Source organism: Podarcis erhardii (genome assembly GCF_964252035.2).
Source record: "Podarcis erhardii genome assembly, chromosome: 14".
Taxonomy (NCBI): domain Eukaryota; kingdom Metazoa; phylum Chordata; class Lepidosauria; order Squamata; family Lacertidae; genus Podarcis; species Podarcis erhardii.
This window is the reverse complement of record NC_138503.1, coordinates 5,534,826-5,558,400: the sequence shown is the minus strand read 5'-3', so window position 1 is coordinate 5,558,400 and position 23,575 is coordinate 5,534,826. Positions and strand designations below refer to the sequence as shown.

Here is a 23,575-nt window from a genome sequence, read left to right as displayed (position 1 = left end):
CTGAGTGAATTTCCTTGTGTGTCTGTGTGCATAGGTAAAAATCTGTGACATGCAGATGCGTGGCACCCCGAGGGATTTGCTGCCAGGAGACCCCATTTGCAGCCCTGTTGCTGCCGTGCTTGCAGAGGCCACAATTCAGCTTATCCGCATCCTCCATCGAACAGACCGGTGGACACATTGCATCAATAAGAAAATGATGGAGCGGCTGCACAAGCTCAAAGCATGCCTTAAAGAGGCAGGTCAGAAACTGAAGAAAAGTCGCTCTGTTCAAAGCCGAGAGGAGAATGAAGCACGAGAGGAGAAGGAGAGCAAGGAGGAGGAGAAAGGCAGACATGGCAGTCGGCATGGGCTGGCAGATCTCTCAGAGCTCCAGCTGAAGACCTTGTGTGTGGAGGTGTGGCCAGTCCTGGCAGTGATTGGCGGAGTGGATGCTGGACTTAGAGTTGGAGGCCGCTGTGTTCACAGGCAAACTGGGCGGCATGCCACCTTGCTTGGAGTGGTCAAAGAAGGCAGCACGTCTGCCAAGGTGCAATGGGACGAAGCTGAGATTACAATCAGGTACAGTGTTTTCAGTATTGGTGTTAGACAAGGGGCCAGTTGTTAGTGCTTAGGAAATGTCACTGACTTTTAAAATGTGAGATAGTAGTTGCTAATACTAGTAGCTAGTTAAATATCAGACAGCTCAACCTGGAAATAAATTTCTTGTAACCTTTTGCTACTGTGGGTTTTAAGGCCATTGCTTTGTAACATTAGGGAGTGTTATTTATGACATTTGGACTATAAGCTAAGTAATGTCTGAACGATGGTATCAAGTGCCTTGTGGCACCTTAGAGAGTAACTCATCTCTTGTGGCATCTCTTGTGCTGCTAAGTTTCTGTGAGCCCTCAGAAACCTCTGCCAGAATAGGTTTTTTGTTTAACTCTTTAAAGTGCTGCTAAGTTTTTGTTTTGCATTTTTATTTTGTGAAAATATCTAAGGGGGCATGCCACCTCCCTACTTAGTGCCAGAACCCAGTTGAGATCCCAGGGTGCTTTCATCCATTAGGAAACATTTTCCAAAACAAATGTGTCTAATATAGCAAAAACTCCCTCAGTATTTTATGATTACCTTTGTTGGGTATTTGGAATGAACTGTTTTGTCTGAAACAGCACACTCATTTTTTGTTACCTTCTGCACTGAGTATCATCTCTCCCCATTATCTGATCATAACCCTCATTCCCTCCCACCCCCACCCCCCGGTTTACATTTACTTTTTTAGACTGTCAATTCATTTAGATTTTGATTAAATATATTTTATGTCTTATTTTGCCTACATTATTTCCCGTGCTTTCCTCCTGTCTATCCCTCACTTGCTTCTTCCTGTGTCATTCTGATCTTTATTAAAGCTTCCCAACTTTTTGGTCGCCTAGTGACACGCCATTGTATAATCTGGAACCTTGCGAACCGCTGCCTTTTGATGTTGCAAGATTCCGTGGACTGACAGCCACTGTGTTGCTGGACCTCACCTTCCTGACTGGCATCCATGAAGACATGGGGAAGCAAAGCGTCAAGCGACATGAGAAGAAACACAAGCATGATGCAGAAGACAAAGGAGATGTTGACCAGAGAACAGAAGGTGACTCTGGATCAGATGCTCGGTCGGTGCCAAGCACTGAGGAGATCAAAGGCCATGGAGCTACAAGTTCAAAATCCGAAAATGAAATTGCTTCGTTTTCCTTAGAATCTGTTTCCTTGGGTGTGGAGAGCCAGCATCCAAATGCCGAAGGCAAAAGGAAGACTCATGAACATGCCTCCAAGAATCACGATGCTGTACAATCAGAAATCAGAGCAGTGCAGTTGTCTTATCTTTACCTTGGTGCTATGAAATCGCTTAGCACTCTCCTTAGTTGTAGTAAATATGCTGAATTGTTACTGATACCAAAGGTCCTGGCAGAGAGTGGCCATAATTCTGATTGTGCGAGTTCGCCCATTGTTCACGAAGATGTGGAAATGCGTGCTGCCTTGCAGTTCTTGATGCGCCATATGGTGAAACGGGCAGTCATGCGCTCACCTATCAAGAGGGCACTAGGACTGGCTGATTTGGAACGGGCACAAGCAATGATCTACAAATTAGTGGTTCACGGGCTGTTGGAGGACCAGTGTGGCAGCAAAATTAAGCAAGGTACACTTTAATTATGCAAGTGTATAGATGTTAATTTGAACACAATTACGCTGGTAGCTGGATACCCTTTTCCTAATATTTGTGCCTGTGAAAAGCCAGCAATACTGTTATGTTGTTCCTGCAGAGCCAGTATGATATTGTGTATTGTGGTGCTACACTGGTACAAGAACAGCAGTTGGTGTGCAGTGCCCTAGCCATTTGCTTTGCTTTGCGTTAGTCAGTCTGTCTTTTTGGTCTCTGCCATAACTAAAGGTAGCTGTTATCATGCTGACCAATAGCCTTACCTTGTTCATTCACTTTCCATGTCCTTTAGCTTAATTAAAGAAAACTAAGGAGTCATTTAAAAAAACCAACAACCATAAGTTTGGCTGTTGCATTAAATGACAGCTTTCTAAAATTCTTCTAGTTAGTTCAACATAGCAGTTACTCTTTATACTCTGACTAACCTGCAGGAGGTGTCTGCAAACAATGACTTCACTCTTTGCACAGCTTAGGAGTGGTAGGATCACATCACATGACAAAGATTTGCGGAGACAAAGCAGCTCCTGTGACCCTCCCTAGTTTCCTCCCTTGATCTCTGCTCCTCTAGATGAGCATCAGTGTTTTAACAATAGTGTGAACTACCATAGCATGATTTGAGTGTGCTTGCACAAATAATCATACGAAATTTCCCCCTTTTACCTGTACATCACAAAGTTCTTTGGTTATTTGAATTTAATTGTATATGGTAGAGGGTGGTTCCTATTGTGCAAGGGCATATGTTTTAGATGCAGAAAACCCCATGGCATCACCACTTGTAAGGAGCTTGGGTAGTGGACCTGTGAAAGACATCTGTTTGCCTGAGAATTTGGGAGAACTGCTACTAGTCTTGAGTTGCAGTTTCAACATAAGGTATGTGGGTGGAACTAGATGTCTGGGTAAAAGTGGTTGCAACCACTTGGGGAAATGTTGCAGCTCAGTGGTAAAGCCATTTGCTTTTCGACGCAGAGTGCCCCAGGTTCAGCCCCTGGCATCTCCAGGGGGAGGCTGGGAAAGACCCCTACATGAAACTCTAGAGAGCTGCTGCCGGTCGTCATCGGCAGTACTCCTCTAGAAATGGCAGAAGGGAAGGTACTTAATGCCTTCTGCAAATTCCCCCCCCCCCCAGCTGGTCTGGTTTTGATGCATGGTTGTGGGGGGACGACGACGACGACAACTTGTGAAAATGTGTTCAGGATATGGAAAAGTACTCACCTCCTACCCAGCAATTATCTCCTGTACTCACAGTATTGTTCCATCTTGTCCTGCCCTGAATCATTGTTTTCCCCTGAAGGCCTCTCACATGGCTGCTGTCTTCAGGCTTCTCCAGTGATGGACTGGAGATGTTTCTGTCTCCACAGAACCCATCAGTGAATGAAAGGGTGGGCCAAAGAATCCCCCTGGTCTGTGTTCTGAGCTAAGGTTGCAGTTGTCCTTTCAGCACTCATGTCTCCAGTTGAGGAGCATTTGCCTGCATTGTGCTAGAGCATGTCCTGAGTTGGCAGGGGGCACGGTGGCAATTGGCTTCACATTCTGCTTTGGAGTGTCCCAAGGATACCTTTCTGGCTACTGCTGGAATACTTGATTATCATTTACTGTTTATTTATTATTTTGGTTCCTAGACCCCTCTTCATCAGCTCATGATCCTAGGGCAGGTTACAGCAACACAATTCACATAAAAACAATTTAAAATTTAAAATAAAAATGTACAATATCAATGTACAGCCCCCCCACCAAAAAGAAGTCAATTCATTTTCAGCTGCCCCCCTCTGAAAGCTTGGGCAAATAAGCATACCTTTAATTAGTGCAGAATGATGAATAATGATAGCACCAGCTCATATATTAGGAAGAAGGGTGCTCCATAAAGTTTAGGTCTGAAGGGATCGTTCCTTGTGATATGGCATGTTCTAACAGAATAAATATCAGCCACCCAACCCTTCATTCAACAATCAAAACTTTAGAACCACTTATGAGAATTTAAGGAGAGTTCTGCAGGAGAAGGCAAAGTGGCCTATTTCCCATGTTTGCTAAGATGATGCCTTCAGAAGGCCCACAGGTATTCAGTCCCAGGTGTGCTGCAGTTGCCTGTAAAAATAAGCGTATTTGCATAGCTATATTTTTATTCCAATCAGTGTCTCTACTAGATTTGATTTTTTTAATGTACACAATATTTTAAACTTTTTGTAAATGCCATTGTTTTGAGTATGTGTCTGTTGTATTGTGAAATTGCTTCAAGGTGCTTTATAGGGAGCAAGTCATAAATGATTTTTTTAAAAGCTAAATGACATGGAAAAACATTAAATTGTTCTGCAGAAGTGGACCAGCAAGCAGAAGAAAACGACCAAGCTCAGCAGGCCCAGACACCTGTGACAACGAGCCCTTCAGCCTCTAGTACGACATCTTTCATGAGCAGCTCTCTAGAAGATACAACAACTGCCACCACTCCGGTGACTGATACCGAAACTGTGCCTGCCTCTGAGTCCCCTGGTGTTTTGCCTCTTAGCCTTCTTAGGTATGGTTTGACTTCTGATCTTGCTTCTCATAAACAATCCAGCCAAGTTTGTAATCATTTTGTATCTTGATCAGTTTTCTCCAAAAAATAGATTTCATTTTCTGAAAATGTTTGCAAATTGTTTAACTAGAGTAGCAAGAAGCAGTATATCTTTTTATAAAAGGCTGTTCCCTTCCTACTTTCAACAATAAAACTCTGTGTTTTTTACTTGCTGACTAATGGTGCCAGACATAATAGTGTTCAGTTGGGTTGTCAGCACTCACAAAATAGTTTGTGCCCATTGAACCCTCAGGCTGTTTTCAAGTCTCCTTTTAAATTTGAAGGAGGCTTGTTTAGGAAGGAGAGATGGTGAGGAACGGGTCCTACTTTTGCTGACATCCATACATATCCCATTGGTGGGTTACAGCTATCACCATGTAATATTAGAAATACAGGTATTTATCTTGTTTGTTGGAATGACTTGCACTGCTATCCATTGCTTTACCATTTTTATCTATATATTTTTAAAAGGCAAATGTTCTCCAGTTACCCAACTACTACTGTACTCCCAACAAGACGTGCCCAAACGCCTCCCATATCCTCTTTGCCAACATCTCCTTCTGATGAAGTAGGCAGGAGACAATCACTGACCTCTCCTGATTCTCAGTCTGCAAGACCTGCCAATCGGACAGGTAGGTTTGTCCATTGCCTTAGTAAGGTTTAATATATATATATATTGCAACTCAGTTTTGTTCTCTTCATATCCGTACTGAAATTTGTGTGATTACTATCACTGTATGTACCCTCAGCTGGTCAAGGCATCAATGCCAGGGAATACTAATGGTTTAACCTCTTAATACTAAAACATTCATTGGCAGATATGTGGAAGATATTACTACCCCCCCCCTTTTGTAGTAACAAAAAGATGTAACTGAACTTTGTACAATTATGTACAAGACTTAAGCATATTAGGAAAAAATGCATACAAATATGTATGTGTTTGGGGAAATGCAGCCAAAATAAATGATTTTGAAATTTTGTAGCCTGACTGACTAAGTTGCAGGATGAATTATGAAGGAGATGGTGCTGATTTGCCATTCGCTCTTTTTCCACAATCCGCAGCTTTGTCGGACCCAAGCAGCCGCCTTTCAACTTCCCCTCCTCCACCAGCTATTGCTGTGCCCTTGTTAGAAATGGGCTTCTCCCTCCGGCAGATTGCGAAAGCAATGGAAGCCACAGGTAATCCTTCTGCTGTCAAGGAATATGCTTTGTGAGCACAAGTAACAAGCCAGTTAGGCTCTGAAGTGTCATAGCTTTCTTTTTCATTAAAGGGTTTGCTCTTTGTTGTCAAATATTAGTCTGTAAAGTGTAATGGGGACAAGCACTCCCTTGAAGTTGCTCAAGGAATAAGAGCCCAGGATCAAATAGTAGAAGGTCCTGAACAACCACCCACCAAAAGTTTTTGGTTTCTTCGGATTTCCAAGCACACTCAAGCTTTTCTCTGCAGTTGTAAGAAGGAGGGACTGCCTTTTAAAAGAGGTGAAGGCAAGATGCTCTGGATGTTGGCTGTTGCATCAGCTATCAAGCTGCATGTAACAAAACTTTGGAAAGAGTTTCTGTCATGAACTTTTTGAATTCTTATCCATTTCTAACCGGGCATTCCTGTTTTCATAACTGGGTGTCATTTCATAAGATTTTTCTTTCTTAGGTGCAAGAGGAGAAGCAGATGCTCAAAACATTACAGTCTTAGCAATGTGGATGATAGAGCATCCTGGGAATGAGGAAGACGAAGACCCTCAGTCAGAAGAAACAGCCGATTCCCTCCATGGCACTGTAGTTTCTGGGGGCAGCGGGAAGTCAAGTGATCAATGTTACTTGCAGTCTCCCGGTGACATCCCTTCAGCTGATGCCACTGAAATGGAGGAAGGTTTTAGTGAAAGGTAAAATGTTGGTTTCTTCAGGTCTCAAACCTTAGTGGGACTGTAAGTATTAGTTTTCCCCACGATGGTACTCCCCAGCGCAAAACTATTTGAGTCATTCATTTTGTATACCACCCTTTATCCATAGATCTCAGGGTGACTGACAACATAAAATTACATGATAAAAAATAGAACACAAGCAAACCAATAATTGTCCCTCCCACAACACATTTAAAAGGGCATCAAATGTCAATCAGCCAAAGGCCTGGTTGAAGAACATTTTCACCTGGTGCCTAAAGATGTATAATAAAGCCGCCAGCCAGATCTCCCGGGGGGGGGGGGCATGGGGAGCCAGAAAAGCCCATTCTCATGCTGCCACCTTCCAGACGTCTCATGGAACAAGCACAGGAAGAAGTGCTTCAGAGGATGATCTCAGGGTCCAGGTAGGTTCATATGGAGAGAGGTGGTCTTTGAGGTATTGCAATCCTGAGCTGCTTAAGGCTTTATATGTCAAAACTAGCACTTTGAATTGGGCCCAGAAACTATTTGGCAGCCAGTTCATTCAGTCCAGGATTGGTGTAATATGCTCAAACCATGTTGCCCCGGTGAGCAGCCTAGCCGCCAAATTCTGTACCAGCTGCCATTTCTGAACTGTCTTCAGAGGTACCCCTACATATAACGCATTGCAGTAATCTAACCTAGAGGATACCAGACCATAGACAACAAAAGTTAGGCTATCCCTGTCCAGATAGGGGCGCAGCTAAGCCACCAGCCAAAGCTGATAGAACACTCTGCACCACTGAGGCCGCCTGAGCCTCAAGTGACAGCAAAGGACCCACTCCTTCAAGAGCAGGCAACTTCCCAGCCATCTGGTCTAGGGAACCACCCACTAACAGTGCCTCCGTCTTATCTAGATTGAGCTTCACTTTGTTGGCTCTCATCCATGTTTACTATTAAAATATGCAATATGGTTATTTTTAAAATATGCATTAGTTTTTTAAAATCAGTCTATCTTAGATGGGATTAGAGAAACCCATGGAGGCCAAGTCTGTTAACCAATGGTTCAGTGCAGTGTTGCCCAATCAGGTTTCTCCAGCTGTTTGGAACTACAAGCCTCGTCAGCCACAGCCAGCTCAGGCTTGTTGACTGCTGTGAGAAATAGAGTGGTGACTAGCTCAGCAGGGCTCTTCTGTTCTCAAATATTTTCTGAAAAATCTGTCTTAAGAGGCAAGACACAAAAAGCATTATATGTCTCTTCCCTACATAAGAACCCCAGAAACCTGTCGCTTGAGAGAGAGAGATCAGTCAGGTGCTGTTCTAACATGTGCCTAACTTATACTTACTCTCCACAAGCATAATGACACCAAGTTGTTTATTACAAGAAAGAAAGCATATGGAGATCAATTTTCACAGTAAAAGAACTAATACATTCACATTCCTGATCTAAATAAAGACCCTAATCTGTGGTAAAGCAAAAGTGACTGAGCGTATTATGAGTTATACATTCAGAAGTTAGAAATAAAGCAGAGCTATACATTTCTCCAGTTCTAGTTAGAGCAGTCCTACAATGGAGCAAATAACTGGCGATTGGGACCTAATTTAGTAGAAATCAAGGCCTCTATGCTTTATGAGAGTTAGGCTATCTACAACAAGCGCTTAGGCAATATAAACATTACCCCCTTCTTGGTCCGATGTCCAATCTGGATTAATGTTAATGAATACTTGACACATTTCAATATTTCTAAACTTTTTGTACATTTCAGCCATGATAGTATGGAACACGTAGAAAATGCAGCATCTGGAAGTGGACCCACCTCAAGGGGTCGGTCAGCAGTGACCAGGAGGCATAAATTTGACTTAGCTGCTCGGACACTGCTAGCCCGTGCTGGTAGGTGTTTGAAAATATTTTTCAACACCCTTTTCTTTTCATCCCTGCTGATGAGGGCATGTACTCTGTAGCACAGAACTTTAAATGTGTTCTGCTAGCCTTGTATGTGTCAGTGTGTATGTTAACATTTTCATACGTGTGTGTATAATAGAGCAGTTTCTAATCTTGTCAGAATGGTGTGGTTAAGAAACAGAACCCAGAGTGGGACTTATGTAGAAATGATGAAGATTTTTGGTGGCTGATAAGTTTCGTGTGACAATGTAAATTGAGGTGCCATCAACCCAAACTGTTGGGGCTAGGGAAGGAAGCCCTGCTTTTGGAGTCAGGGGAACAAGTATTGTCCTTATATTTACCCCTGCTTCCCCATGTAAGTGAATGACATCTATTCTTTGGGGCCTGGTGGTGCTGATGTTGGCCAGTGAATGAGAGTAGCACAGTGTGTATCACTTTGAAGAGTGAATGACATCTCTCCTAAGAGGTCCTGCAGTTTAAGTGTCCTTATCCATCACAGCACCCATTTTGCTAAGTTGCAGCTTTGACCGTAGCTAGCACGTACTGCTACTACTAACCCGCAAAACAAACTGTGTGCTTGTTTTCTCTCTCTGTGATTTAAGCGGGATTGTACCGCTCTGTACAGGCGCACAGGAATCAGAGCCGGAGAGAAGGGATCTCCTTGCCACAAGACCCTGGAGCATTGTATGACTTCAACTTGGATGAGGAGTTAGAAATTGACTTGGATGATGAAGCCATGGAAGCCATGTTTGGGCAGGATCTTGCCAGTGATAATGACATTCTAGGAATGTGGATCCCGGAGGTATTGGATTGGCCTACCTGGGTGTGTGTGATTGCAGCTGGGGCTGCTTTGCTTATTACTTGCTTTCTAGGAAATGAAATAACATTATGCATTACCTAAGCAATTGTTTTATTAACATTATTGCTGCTAACCCTTATTTGGATGGTTCCAGGCTCTTAACAGCACAAGTGAATATTATCATGTAGTTCTCATTGGTACATTTCATGTGAAACAGTTTCTCTTTACTTTGACTGCTTTCCTATTTGCCAACTGTCTTTTCTGCAAATTAAGTCACTTGACATTTTAAAGGAAAAACAGGCAAGGTGCAAAAAAATTTTTTTAGACAGCTTCATGATTTCATTCATCAGAGACAGCTTCATGATTTCATTCATCAGAGATGATGAGTGGCTAATATTCCCCTACATCAGGGGTGGGAAAACTCTGGCCTGTAGGCCCAAGTAGCACCCCTGCCCCCAGGCAGGCCATTTTGGCCATGCACACCTACCCCACACCTGATGTCACGTTTGATGTCAGCTGTGGGGCGGGTGAAGTCATGGCTGGGACAAACGGGGGCTTGAAATCATCCAAACACAGCCAAGAACCAGCCTCAAAGAGCAGCCCCAAACATCAGCTGGAATTGGCTACAATGGAACAGTACTTTTCTTTTGAACAGAATGACGGTTATGCAAGAGCTCTCCAGTGTGAGAGAAATTCATTGAAGATTGTACCTTGTTTAATACTTTGGGAATATGCTAAATTGCTTACAATATCCTGTATAGTTTCAATGCAACAGTTGCTGCTTAAAGCGCTTCTCAGATTGAGATGATCATTGTGCGCTTTGATGTTTTCACAGCAGTGTTCTTACATGTTTTGCTGCCTCTTCAAGTACGCAGGTGTCTTTGGCTTAGCATCTTGCTGAAGGAGCTGAAAACTATAGGCTTTAGACTCTTAAAGATGTCCAGTGCTACTGTTGAGTAGTGAAGACATAATTGGCCTTATTTTGAATTAGGATCTAACAAATGCACCCAAATTTATTGGGCTTTAGCTCAGTGGTAGAACACTTGCTTTGCATGCAGAAGGTCCCAGGTTCAATCCTTGACATATCCAGGTAGGGTGGGAAGAGACCTCCTGCCTGAATCCCTAAAGAGCCACTGCCAGTCAGTGTAGACAATACCGAGCTAAATGGACTAGGGGGTCTGACTTTCTCTGTTCTGGTGCTCTCTGATCACTTTCAAGGAAAAGTAAATAGTTGCAGTAGTGTCTGTAGAATGATGAGGCTTTTGAGCCAATCTGCACATTACACAGAATGAGGTGGCAAACTAGACTGCCTCAAATTTCAGGGAGCTGGCCTCAGGTATTTGAATGCTCTATGCTTATAGTAAATTAGTTCATCAGGAAGAAAGATGCTAAACTTTTCTTCCTTGTGAGTTAATTTACTAAGTGAAGGAAGCTTTTTATGGACCACCCTTCCCCCAGAAATATGACCTTGCAGTTGTAGTGATACAGTCCAGAATTCTACCACCATCTACATCCTCATTTTGCCTAAATGTATGGAGCAGTTCTTACTTTAGAATTTTCCTTTCAATTGCAAGAGCTAGGGAAAAAAGTATTTTTCCTGCTAATATCAGGGTGAATTTGTTTGTTCAATAAAACCAGCAAGCCTTCCTGTTTTCTCCCCCCACTTTTTCTTTAAGAGTTCCTCATAAAATAAACTGAAAGCAAACCAATTTGTAAAACCTATTTGCACAGTTTTGCAAAGTATGCAGAGCATGTGAATTAAGCATCTGTAGGCCATTTTTTAAAACTCAAGAAACTTGGGGTTTATAGGCAGAAAATTAGACTTGATTTTTAGACTTTGACTGAACTTTTGGCATGAATGTTTCTTTGACCCTGTCAAAGAAAGGTTCATGCCATTAGGCTGCCAATAAAGTATGAACTGCTAACTTTAATATATTTGAAGTTGTTCACCTACAGCTCCCTTTGGCAGCCTAGTGCCCTCTAGCTTTTTTGGTCCACAACTTCCATCATCCCTGACTACTGGCCATCCTGGCTGGGACTTATTGGAGTTGTAATCCAAAACATCTGAAGGGCACCTATGCAAAGGTTGACCTATGACAATCCACTGTATTTCCAGTTTTTTTTTATTGCCTCCATAATAAGCTGCAACTGAGAACTGCTGAGTCAGCTGTGGTTATGACAGTCATTAAAATACAATAGAAATACTAGATTTTTCTGTGTGTACATGATTATAACTGCATGATTACACTGTGCAGCATGTTTGTGAATCTGAAGACAGAGAAGAAGTGGTAGTATGTGAGTTGTGTGAATCCAGCGTTGTCAGCTTCAATCAACACATGAAAAGAAACCACCCTGGCTGTGGGCGCAGCGCAAACCGGCAGGGCTACCGCAGCAATGGCTCCTATGTGGATGGATGGTTTGGTGGCGAATGTGGAAGTGGGAATCCCTATTACCTCTTGTGTGGCAGCTGCCGAGAAAAATACTTGACCTTGAAGAGCAAGTCTAAGACATCTTCCTCGGAAAGGTACCAAAGACTGTGTAGCCTGTGATGCCCTTTGCTGGAAAAAAGAAAGAAAGGAAAGGAAAAAGGAAGCACTTATCATAAAAGAGCTGAACTTCATGAGCCAATATGGTACAGTAACTAGAGTGTTGGGTTGGATACTGAAAGCTTGGTTTAAAATCCTTGCATTGCCAGAAAGCTCCATTGGGTAGCCTTGGGCAAGTCAAGTCTCATCTAACCCCTGTCACAGGGTCCCCCTGACATCATTAGAAGGGTACAGCTCAGAAGCAGAGCATATCCTCTGAATGGCAAAGGTGCTGGGTCCAATCCCCAGAAACCCTAGTGTGAGATCTTCAAAAGCCGCTGCCAGTCAGTAGACTGTATTGGTCTACACTGACTAATAGTCCAATATTGTTTACAAATTGTCTAAGACCTTGGATAGCTTCTGCCAATTAGATTAGGATTGTTGTTGGACTCAAACTCCCATCAGCCCCAGTTAGCACAGTGGAGAATGATGGAAGTTGTAATCCAGCAACATCTGGAGGAGATAGCATCTAACCCTTGCTAGAGCAGAGACGAAGAAATATTTTTGGACTCCAAATCCCTTCAGCCCCAGTCAGCATGGCTGATGGTCTGGAATGATCAGAACTGGAGTCCAAAACATCTGGAGGGCCATGAATTTTCTGTCCAGAAGTAGAGACTATTCAGCTAGGTGGGGCCAGTGGTTTGACTTGATATAAGGGTGCCTCCATATGGAGGAAGGTTAGAAATACACAAGCATCAAAACTTATTGGCATTCCTGTTTGTTCCAGACTTTCAAATGTGGGCTGCTGATGAAGTCCTGTGTAACTTCTTTGCATGAGGGAGAAGAATAAAATTGTCACATTTTAAAATAATTTATGAAATCAAATATTACACTGTTAAGATAATGTTTTCAAAATCAGCATTTCAATCTGATGCTTTATACAGAGTTTGGGTTTCAATGCCTGACACAAAATCACATACAGACTCTCAGTTCTTTGGCCCAGCTATTTCTTGGAACTTGGAACTGGTAGTGTCAGAAGATTCTGGAGTGCATCTCAAAAGATATTGTGGTGCATCTTTGATAAGTGTTGAAAATTTGAAGAGGAATCTATATTTCATCAAAATGATTGTTTCTTCCCAGACAAGTTAGCTATAATTCAATTTTCACAAACCTGGGGTTGGGAGCCTCTGACCTTCCAGATGTTGACCAGCTCCCATCAGCCCCAGCTAGCCAACAACACCTGGAAGGCCACATGTTCCTCACCCCTTTCTTAATATTATTTATTCATTTAGTTCAGAAAAGTTATTAATCACTTGATTTTTTTGAAAGAGAAAACACTCAAAGCCTTTTACAAAACAACAACAACAACAAGAAAATCAAGAAAAGACTACAATACTTTAAAAAAAGAAAAAGATGGGGTGTTCGATTTAACAGCAGATTGTTGTGTTCTCTTTTTGGTGCAGATATAAAGGACAGGCACCCGACCTGATAGGCAAGCAAGACAGTGTCTATGAAGGTACTTCTTTATGTAGGTCTTTTCAGATGACACCAGTGCATAGTTCAAGTTTTGCTTTAAAATAGTATACCTAACTGCAATTTACTTCTTTCATGCTAGAAGACTGGGACATGTTGGATGTTGACGAGGATGAAAAGCTGACGGGTGAAGAGGAATTTGAACTGTTGGCTGGACCCCTTGGGTTGAATGATCGTCGTATTGTACCTGAGCCTGTTCAGTTCCCGGATAGTGATCCACTGGGAGCCTCAGTTGCCATGGTCACAGCCACCAATAGTATGGAGGAAACACTGATGCAAATAGGTAAACTTTACATAGAGAAATAATTGCCTTGCACTGTTTTTTCTTGGTCATTATCCTGAACATACTCACTGTGAAATTGCAGCCAAATTAATTGGCTTCATCTGTTTTTAGGTGGTGGTACTATTACTTTGGAATAGATGTTTTTTCATAGCTTTCTCCTGTGTTATCAAAAGCTAGGAAAACTTCAAAACCACTTATTCCCATCTCCCTCCCCCCATTAAGGAGCTGCAAGGAACGTGGTCCGTGGTATTGGGAAAGAAAAGCATGAGAGTAGGGTTGAGTAAAAGCAGAAGGGCTTTTTTTGGTACATAAGATGATGTAAGGGACATCCTCTGAAGAAATCATAGGTATGTTGTTGACTCAGTGAGTGGAGTTATTCAGCTACCCCTTCCGTGCACGAACAATGCTGGCTTGAACCAAAGGACCACTTAGTCCACCGTTTTGTTTCCAACTGTAGTCAGTGGGATGATGAATGATATACAGATATCAGTGCAGTGCTCTCATCAGTTGAGGTGAGGTAGATGGAAACGGGAGTGAGAGAGGGTTTTGAACTGCCCAGCATTAACTTCAGCATGAGAGATGACCCATTGTGTTTATTTTGTGCAGTTTCTGTCACTCGAGTCCTTGGGGAAAGTGCAGGTTAACCTTCTGAATTCACACTTGCAACTGCCGTCACTTTTAAAAAACATTTAAACATTGATGAGTTAACTTTTTATTTAAAATGTTCAAGGTGACTTGCAAAACATAGAATTATTTGGGTATAAATTTGCACATGCTGCAATGCTTCCTTTTCTTCTCACTCCTTGAATTCAAGGTTGCCATGGCTCCATAGAAAAAAGTTCTTCTGGCAGAATTACTCTGGGAGAACAAGCTGCTACTCTGGTAAATCCACACGACCGTGTTATGGCTTTAAGAAGGGTGACGGCGGCAGCTCAAGTCCTCTTGGCAAGAACAATGGTCATGAGAGCCCTCTCACTCCTTTCTGTCAGGTTTGTCAAGCTCTAGAGGACCTGATTTGAACAATGACCCTGTGATTGTTAGCTTGTGGTGTTATCTGAGACAAAATCCAAAGCAAAATAGAAACTAAGCAACTTTTGAATATGATAAAAAAGTCTGCTAGATAACACAAGGAGAGTAGGGCTAATTCCCATCTTGGTGCAAGCTTTCCAAAGTAGCCATGTGTTAATTTCAAAGCAAGTTTTCCCCCTCTAGATAATTCCTTTTCTTTACTAACAAGAAAAAATTCTGAACACTGGCAATCTCTCCATGCCTCAGGGATACCTAGCATGGTACCACCCAAATGTTGTGAACTATAACTCGTATTATCCCTGACAATTTGCCAAGCTGACTGGGGCTGAGGAAAGTTGTTGTCCTAAACATCTTGAAAGTGCCACATTGGCTACCCCTCATATTGCTCTATCCAGTGGTCCAAATGTGGGGACACTCCATTCACAGTCTATTGAAACAAAGGAAAATTTGACCAGGGGGCAGGGCTACTAGGAGGCACCTCCCACTTCTAGGGCTCATGTTCTCCTGCATCCACAGCAAACAGATGTAGATTGCCAGTGTCCTTTCCTTCCTTTTCCCTGGTCCTGAGTGCAGACATAATGATGGTATGCTGTTCTGACACTGACTTTCTGAGGACTGACTTAATATTCTCCTTGACAGAAAAACAGTAACCTGTACTCTTTATCCTATACTTGGTTTAGGGACATAGGGGCTGCTTTGTACTGTGTCAAATCAACTCGCTCAATATTGTGTACCCTGACTAGCAGCAGCTCTCCAGGGTTTGAGGCAGGGAACATTTCTAGCCCAACCTGTAGGTTGATTCTCTACCACTGAGCTGCAGTCCTTTGGGTTTTTTTTATAACCACTACAATGTATAATATATGCCTTGAAATGTGAATGCTGTGTTTGTGTGGGGTGTCAGTAGGCAGAAAAAACTTACCTTTTTTTCCTCAACAGTGGGTCTAGTTGCAGTCTTGCAGCTGGGCTTGAGTCCTTGGGTTTAACCGATATCCGAACCTTGGTCCGACTGATGTGCCTGGCTGCAGCAGGGAGAGCAGGCCTCTCCACAAGTCCCTGTACTGTATCCGGTTCCCACGAGAGATCTCGAGGAGTGCATAGCAAAATGAGCAAGCCCATTTCCTGCTTGGCCTATCTGAGCACAGCTGTTGGTTGTTTAGCTTCAAATACCCCAAGTGCTGCAAAACTGCTGGTTCAACTGTGTACCCAGGTAGGATCAACCATCCTTCTGCTCTGGGTTTTTATTTTCTGGTACTAAATCTATTATTGCTGAAGTTATCCCAAGAAATGGCATATAACAATTGCTTTTAAAAAAAGAAAATATCTGAAATATTGCGTATTTCCAAGGGAAATGGGGTTTAGGAGATTTGGTGCAAGGCGTAGAAGTGAGTAATCCTCTTTTGGTATATTACCATACCCAGTTTCTCCCGCTCCTCTGACTTTGGCATTGAGTGCTGTTGTTATGAAACTTTGAGCAAGTTGGCTTAGTTTTCATGCAGTGTGCTCTACTTGGCAGTGTACATGGACTAACCATTATGTCACATTAATAGTGATAACTAACATGCAGTATGTTAGATAACTAACATACTTAACAATAACCTCATAACACCAGACAAAATGAGAATTTTGAAAATGGGCATCTGGTATAAAAGGAGCATGGTGTGCTTATGCATTGCAGAGTGACTACTTTTAAATTGAACATTATTTGAATCACAAAGTCCATAATACCTTTAAACTCTGGAACCAATAAGGTAATGAACAATCTTGCTTTCTGTGACAGTGAAGTATATAGCTGGAGAGCATGTGGCACAGGGCTTAGTCCCCCCAAAAAATAACATTTGAGGTCACTTCTCTTAACTTTGAAAGTTCATCCAGTCTAGTTCTCCTCTAAAGATAAACATGGAAGAGTAACCCATTGCTGTATTCACACATAACAGTAAGACTTACTGGCTAATTGTGGTTTATCTGGAACAGGCCTTGTAGTGGTGCATTCTGCCTGATTGCTTCCACATTACTCCTGCTCTGCTGTGAGTGGGATAAACACACCTGGAAGCCTTGTTTTCCCACTGTATCTAAAGCAAGGGCTATGGTTGGTTTCTTCCTAACCACTGATGAACAACCACCAGCAATGTGATCAGGCAACATGTATCAACACACTACTCATTGCAGGTAAACCAGGTCTGACTTGTTGCATGTGAATGCTGACATGAAAATACTCCCCCCCCCCCACTTTGTCCCTAAATTAACACTGTTAATGGCCTTTGGCCTAATATGTAGCAATAGCGTCTCCTTAATAGACACAGCTTAATAACTAGAATTATATCTACCTTTTTGGCGTCTGCATTTATTTGAAAAAATCTGTACAGTTGAAATGATGTGTATAATTTAAAATACTTATATTGGTTATTACAGTGTTTTGTTCTTTTCTCATTTTTTAGAACTTGATTTCCGCAGCAACTGGTGTCAATTTGACTACAGTGGATGATCCAGTGCAACGAAAGTTCCTGCCAAGCTTTCTGCGAGGAATAGCAGAAGAGAATAAGCTTGTAACATCACCCAACTTTATTGTGACTCAAGCGTTAGTAGCCTTGTTGGCAGACAAGGGGGCCAAACTGAGGCCAAATTATGATAAAACAGAAGTTGAAAAGAAAGGTATTTATTCTTAACAGGGCATCATTTTAAGTACAGGCACCAGAAATGAGAGCTCACTGGTGTTTCTCACCATTTCATGGGTAGACAAAGGTTGAGAATATTTTTTGGTTTTTGTATTATGCCATTTGCTTTCCTCTGTTGTTGTTGGCTGCTTTGCCTTTCCTTTTTGGAAGGAAAAGTAAGCTACAGCCACATGAAATGAAACATTCTTGACCTATTGAAATGAGTGGTAATATGGCTATGGATTTATTTTCTAAAACTGTAAAAATCAGTTAGTTGGACCCAGAGTTAAGCATGCATAACTAAAACCTGCCTTCCCAAACTCCTCACCATAGAACCCTGCCTCTTGGAAAATTCCCATAAAGGGCGGAGGTGCCCCGCAAGACAAATGCCTCGCAAGACGAAAAACTCGCTAGACGAAAGGGTTTTCCGTTTTTCGAGGTGCTTCGCAAGACGAATTTCCCTATGGGCTTGCTTCGCAAGACGAAAACGTCTTGCGAGTTTGCTTCCTTTTTCGTAAAACTGTTAATACCCGGGGAATCCGCGCTCCGCAAGACGAAAAAATCGCAAGACGAAGCGACTCGCGGAACGAATTATTTTCGTCTTGCGAGGCACCACTGTATTAAGTGGAGTGAGCTGTTGTGCTGCAGTGGTGGGGGTCTCCAAAAAATGGCAGAGGCACCTTAAGCAATTGGCAGTGTTGCACCTGCACTGGCTGTATTTGGGTCCTGCAAATCTGGTCATTGCATCTCAAAAGGGATATTATACAGCCATGGAGTGGCAACCAAAATGGTTGGGGATTGGAACAACTCTCCTATGAGGGAAGGTTATGTTGGGGGATTTTCAGTTTAGGAAAATTTAGATTCTCATACTGTTAGAATCCAGGACAGGCAGAAGGAATTCCTTCTTCAAAAGTGCACAGTTAAACTGTGGAATTTGCATCCTCAAGCTGTATGATGCAGCTTGGATGGCTTTAAAAGTGGTTTAGACAAATTCAGGGAGGAGAAGGCTATCAATGGTTGCTAGTCACGATGCTTGTGTATTACTTCCATGCCTCTGTATACCTTGTGGGGGGACAACGCTGGAAGGAGAAAGTTTATTGTCTTCATAGCCTGCTTGTAGGCTGCCCATAAGAATGGTCATTGTGGGAAAGGGGATATTGGACTAAAAAGGCCTTGGGCCTGGTTAAGCAGGTCTCTTCCAGTGCAAAATTGCCCTTGCAATTCAACATGGTGTTGAGCACTCTGTGCTCTAACATACTAAGAGAAATGTTTTAAAGGGGAGTGTGTATGGTGTTGAATGCGCTCTAGCAACGTTCTTGGGGAAACAGGTGGAGAAGGCATACCAGTTTTGTGCTGAGTGAAGGAGTGGGGATACATGAAAACTTGAGTTTTTTTCAGCTCCTTGGAGATTTCAGATGTGTGGGCTGGGTCCTCCTTCCATTCTTGTTTTGTGGGTAATAATGTTCAACCTTATCTGTTCTTGTCACTCATCCGGACATCATCTCATTGTTTTGTCTAAGCAGGTATAATTGCCCATTTGTATGCCCATCCTTCCTATGATCCTTCTACTGTAGGCCCTCTGGAGCTGGCTAATGCACTAGCAGCTTGCTGCCTTTCTTCAAGGTTGTCCTCGCAACATAGGCAGTGGGCTGCTCAGCAGCTTGTCCGAACTCTTGCAGCTCAAGATCGAGATAATCAAACCAGCCCTCAGACCCTTGCAGATATGGGTGGGGATCTGCGCAAATGCTCCTTCATCAAGCTGGAGGCTCACCAGAACAGGGTAATAATTCTTTCAGAATATCTACATCACTGTTTTTTAAATGGCATTTCTCCAAGAGGTGCTTGTTAAACTACTGTCTTGTGCAGTAAGCATGGGACTTGTTCTCATGGCACAGCTGTAGATTGGTACAGCGGAGCTCCCATCGGCCCCAGCATCATATGGCCATTGCTGGCTGGGGGCTGATGGGAGTTGTAGTCTGAAACATCTGGAGGCTGACAAAGGCTGCATTAGAGAATTGCATGTTACTTGTATTTTGACGTACAAATGTTTAAATGCTTGCCTTGTAACTTCACAATTATTGTTGTTTGCTGTAGGTAATGACGTGTGTGTGGTGCAACAAAAAAGGGCTATTAGCAACAAGTGGCAATGATGGAACAATTCGGGTGTGGAATGTTACGAAGAAGCAGTACTCATTGCAACAAACATGTGTGTTCAACAAATTGTAAGTGATCCTTGGAGATTTTAGATTCAGTCAGCTTAATGTGCCAGCTTTGTAGGTAAAATATTAGCTAGGAGAGTTATCAAGGGCCTATTCAAATGCATGTTTTGTAAATTCAATTTTCTACATGCTTAATGCAACTTCATTTCCTCTATCCCATTTTATTAATCTATATTAATACTATTGCTTGCTAAACATGAGTTGTGTGTGTTCTTTTAATGGCAGCCATTTTGCTTTTATTTCCCGTAATGCTTATATACATTGTAACCATGACAAACAGCCTTGTTCAGATGCATTCAAGTCTGCCTTCTGATTCCCAAAGGTATGGGATATTCCTTGCAACCAGCTTCTCCCCTGCACTTACAGAAATGTATTTACAAAGTCCTTGGTCCAGGATACCTTAAGGACTGCTCATATCTCTGCCTGATCACTCATAGCTTGGATGCACAGCTCATATCCACAAGGGACATTGTAACCAATATTGTGGGCCCAGCTCAGGAAAGCTCCCTCCCAGCTGAGTTCAGATAGCACTCCTCCCTGTGGAACTTAACAGTGCCTACTGAAGATATTGTTATGTTATGTTATGTTATGTTATGTTATGTTATGTTATGTTATGTTATGTTATGTTATGTTATGTTATGTTATGTTATGTTATGTTATGTTATGTTATTTTTTATTTTATGGCTAGTCTTAACTGATTTTATTTTTATTGTATTTTTAAGCCATACTGTACACTGCCTAGAGACTAAGGTGTTAAGTCGCGCATAGAACCATAGAATTGTAGTGTTGGAAGGGACACTGATGGTCATCTAGTCCAACCCCCTGCAATGCAGGAATCATACATAAGAGGTGGCCATCCAACCTCTGCTTAAAAACCTCCAAAGAAGGAGAGTCCACTACTTCTCATGGGAGTCTGTTCCACTGTTGAACAGTTCTTATTGTCAGAAAGTTTGTACTGATTAAAGCATTGACATCCCATTTTTATTCTTTTATCTTGCATCATGTCCAAGTGTTGCAAAGGAGCCTCAGTGAAGCTGTGTTTCTTGGGAAAGCTGCTGCTAGCTACAGGAAACAGTGTAATAGTCACAGTGACAGTGCATGAGGGTCCCTATGCAAGAGTGATTGTAGAACAGGGAAACTGGCTTGGCTTTATCACAGACTGAAGCTCCTGGAGCCTTAATAACAGGATGCAAGCTTAGAACAGTATTTATATCTCAGTTTGGGAAGTGATGACCGTACTTGCCTTAGGATTTATTGAATACCCTACCATGCCATAAAATAGCCCATAGGCAGGTGATAGGGCATTCCCACCAGTCCCAACCAGGGCTTTTTTTCAGCTGGAGCTCACTGGAACTCAGTTCTGGCACCTCTCAGGTGGGTTCTGGCAACTTCCAGGTGGGCTGCATTGCCATTCTAAGAGAACAAGGGAGGCATTCATGGTGAGTTCCAGCACCTCTTTTTCTAGAAAAATAGTCCCAAGCAACATAACCAGTGGTCAGGTATGATGGGAGCTGCAGCCTGACAAAATATGTACAAGTTTATTGTCCCTAAACCATAAGTTTATTGTCCCTGCTGCAGCTTTTACAATAGATGGGTTTACGTTTTGCAAGAATAATAGTGTCTGGAGTGGAGCTTCATTTATACCCTTTCCAAATGATTTTGCTGTTAAGGTATGATCAAAGCTGGACCAATGATTGAGAGCAACTTAATTGTATGGCTTACATAGAGCTATCTGTTTGAGAAACTGACTTGTTTCAAATATGCTTTACCTTCTACGTTCCTCTAACTGAAAGCTAAAATTATATTTCAGGGAAGGGGACGAAGAGGAGAACTTGGGGTCACCTAGTGATCCTAGCTTATCACTCGCCTGTTGGAGTGTCAGTGGCAAGTACCTGGCTGGAGCTCTGGAGAAGATGGTGAACATATGGCAAGTTAATGGTATGAGCCACATGCAATTGAATGTTGTATACCAGTCATCAGAAGGAGCCAGCCTCATTGTGGTGGGGTAGAATGTAACTTGATTATAGAACTGGCCTGATACATTTTTCTGCCAGAGTGGAACAGCAAATGGAATAAAACAAAGGTGCATATTACCCAAAGCTGAACAAGTTATTATGGTGCCTGAGGGCTGAAATCCCATAAGCACCTCTTCCTTGGGAATAGAAATACAATCATAAATTTAAAAGCCACCACCTCCTTCTGTCTAATGGTAGGGCTGGTCCTGCTTGATCACATAGTGGCAAGAGTAGTTTGTCTTTAAAAGCAAAGTAATAATCCTGTGTACTTTGTGGGTCAATAATACCAGGTGTGTAGTATCATTTGCTTTCTGATTAATTTAGGTACCTAGCGCATGATTAATAGGTATCATTCATTTAAAAATCCAAATAATTTTAAACTCCCCCAGCATCCATGGGCCACTTTACACTTTGCACTTTTGAATGTTTAGACATCTAAGATTTTGAAGTCTTATAAAAAAAAACCTGGGATTGGCAGCAGCTGCTTCTTAAGCAACAGTGGTTTTTAAAATTAACCTTTGCTTGGAACAGCAGCTGAGAGAAAGAGGATAAATAACTGAAGATGGGTTCACAGTTGGGTTGAAACATGCTAGAACTTCTGCTGGGCTCGTCGGGGTGGGGGGTGGGGAAACCTTCAAGACACCTGCAGGGGGAAGCTTTTGGGATTCCTAGCTACAAGCATCCTCAACCAGCAGCAAACCAAAGTCTGTCCTCCCGCTGTATAAAAGAGCCTTTGAATGGGCTATCTGATAGCTTGTACAATCACAGGTTAAAATTGCCAGAGTGCTTTGGCAGTGCCTAGCTGGGGAGAATGCTACAGAAGTGACAGTGCTGCTCTTGGATGTGTTTTCATCTTTTGGGATTATGGAAATCAGTGGGTATTAAAATATAGAGAAAAATTAGGTGCACGTTACTTTCTTAGGAGGAAAAGGACTCTTGGATGTTCAGCCACATTGGGTGTCTGCTCTAGCATGGCCAGAAGAAGGACCAGCTGCAACATGGACAGGAGAAGCTCCAGAATCACTCCTTGTAGGTCGTATGGATGGATCTCTTGGACTTATTGAAGTTTTAGATGTTTCTGCCATGCACAGAGTTGAATTGGAACACTGCTACAGAAAGGATGGTAAGTAGCTGCTGCTGATATGTTATAAAGTGGTTTTTTTTTAACAAGTTGCTTTTTGAAGCTTAGAATGCTTTGGAAGTCTTGTCTTGAGAGTTAATCACAAGCTTCAGTTAACCTTCAGTTAAAACCATAATCTTAAGTGCAGACGCCAGCCATGGTTATGCCAGCTAGTGTTTTGGAATAATCTGATTTGTGGTTAACTCTGGTTTGCATTGGTGCCCTTTTCAAGGTTAATGCTGGGAAGGATGAGTTGCTTACGATAGGCGAAAGGGATAGAGCACATGTCCTCAAGGCCAGTTGCTGTTCTGAAAATCATGACTTGCAAGGAGCCAGCCTGAACTTGATCTCTGTTTCTCACTCATGTCATTCATGAAGGGCACACCTGATGGATTTATGTTCTTTAATGCCCTATGGTGTGCAATATGCTCAGCTCTGAACATTTATGACTACCTATTAAAGAAAAATGTGGACATTTGTTTCCATATCTGTGGGGAAAAACTGATGTGCTTAGTAAGTCTTAGTCCTTGATTTTGAAAATTTCTAGGCACTTAGTAGTCTTCAAGTAAATTGTGTAGCACAATTGGAAGAGATAGGTATTATTAGAAGAGCTTCCTTTCCTGCACATGCACATTCACACTCACTCACTCCCCCCTACGCTTTATTCAGCTTTGCTCTTGTTTTCTCCAGTACAAAGAAGTTTAATTAAAATTCTGCAAATTATAACTTGCTTATCCATCTTTTCCTATTTGTTTCCTTAGTGTCTGTTACTTGCCTTGCATGGTTTAGTGAAGACAAACCTTTTGCAATAGGCTATATGGATGGAAAGTTGCTGATAGGCACGAAAGAGCCACTCGAGAAAGGAGGAATTGTTTTAGTGGATGCACACAAGGTAAAGCCAGGCATTATCAT

At 42.3% G+C, this 23,575-nt stretch overlaps 1 protein-coding gene across 18 annotated transcripts in view; it reads left to right on the top strand.

The window, feature by feature from the left end:
* Window positions 1-23,575, top strand: part of HERC1 (HECT and RLD domain containing E3 ubiquitin protein ligase family member 1) — a 106,035-nt gene that overhangs the window by 58,900 nt on the left and 23,560 nt on the right. For 5 of the 18 annotated variants that reach the window (XM_081838577.1, XM_081838565.1, XM_081838571.1 and 2 more), the window contains 19 exons: window positions 35-558; window positions 1,386-2,161; window positions 4,493-4,691; window positions 5,202-5,362; window positions 5,793-5,909; window positions 6,379-6,610; window positions 8,353-8,477; window positions 9,092-9,312; window positions 11,544-11,812; window positions 13,277-13,341; window positions 13,432-13,629; window positions 14,444-14,618; window positions 15,595-15,865; window positions 17,094-17,307; window positions 18,830-19,089; window positions 19,404-19,531; window positions 21,339-21,466; window positions 22,466-22,666; window positions 23,425-23,555. In XM_081838577.1, the coding sequence (XP_081694703.1) occupies window positions 35-558; window positions 1,386-2,161; window positions 4,493-4,691; window positions 5,202-5,362; window positions 5,793-5,909; window positions 6,379-6,610; window positions 8,353-8,477; window positions 9,092-9,312; window positions 11,544-11,812; window positions 13,277-13,341; window positions 13,432-13,629; window positions 14,444-14,618; window positions 15,595-15,865; window positions 17,094-17,307; window positions 18,830-19,089; window positions 19,404-19,531; window positions 21,339-21,466; window positions 22,466-22,666; window positions 23,425-23,555 (4,395 nt within the window). Of the gene's footprint in view, window positions 1-34; window positions 559-1,385; window positions 2,162-4,492; window positions 4,692-5,201; window positions 5,363-5,792; window positions 5,910-6,378; window positions 6,611-8,352; window positions 8,478-9,091; window positions 9,313-11,543; window positions 11,813-13,276; window positions 13,342-13,428; window positions 13,630-14,443; window positions 14,619-15,594; window positions 15,866-17,093; window positions 17,308-18,829; window positions 19,090-19,403; window positions 19,532-21,338; window positions 21,467-22,465; window positions 22,667-23,424; window positions 23,556-23,575 lie in introns of all 18 variants that reach the window. The other 13 variants (XM_081838566.1, XM_081838572.1, XM_081838568.1 and 10 more) reach the window with 8 other exon arrangements.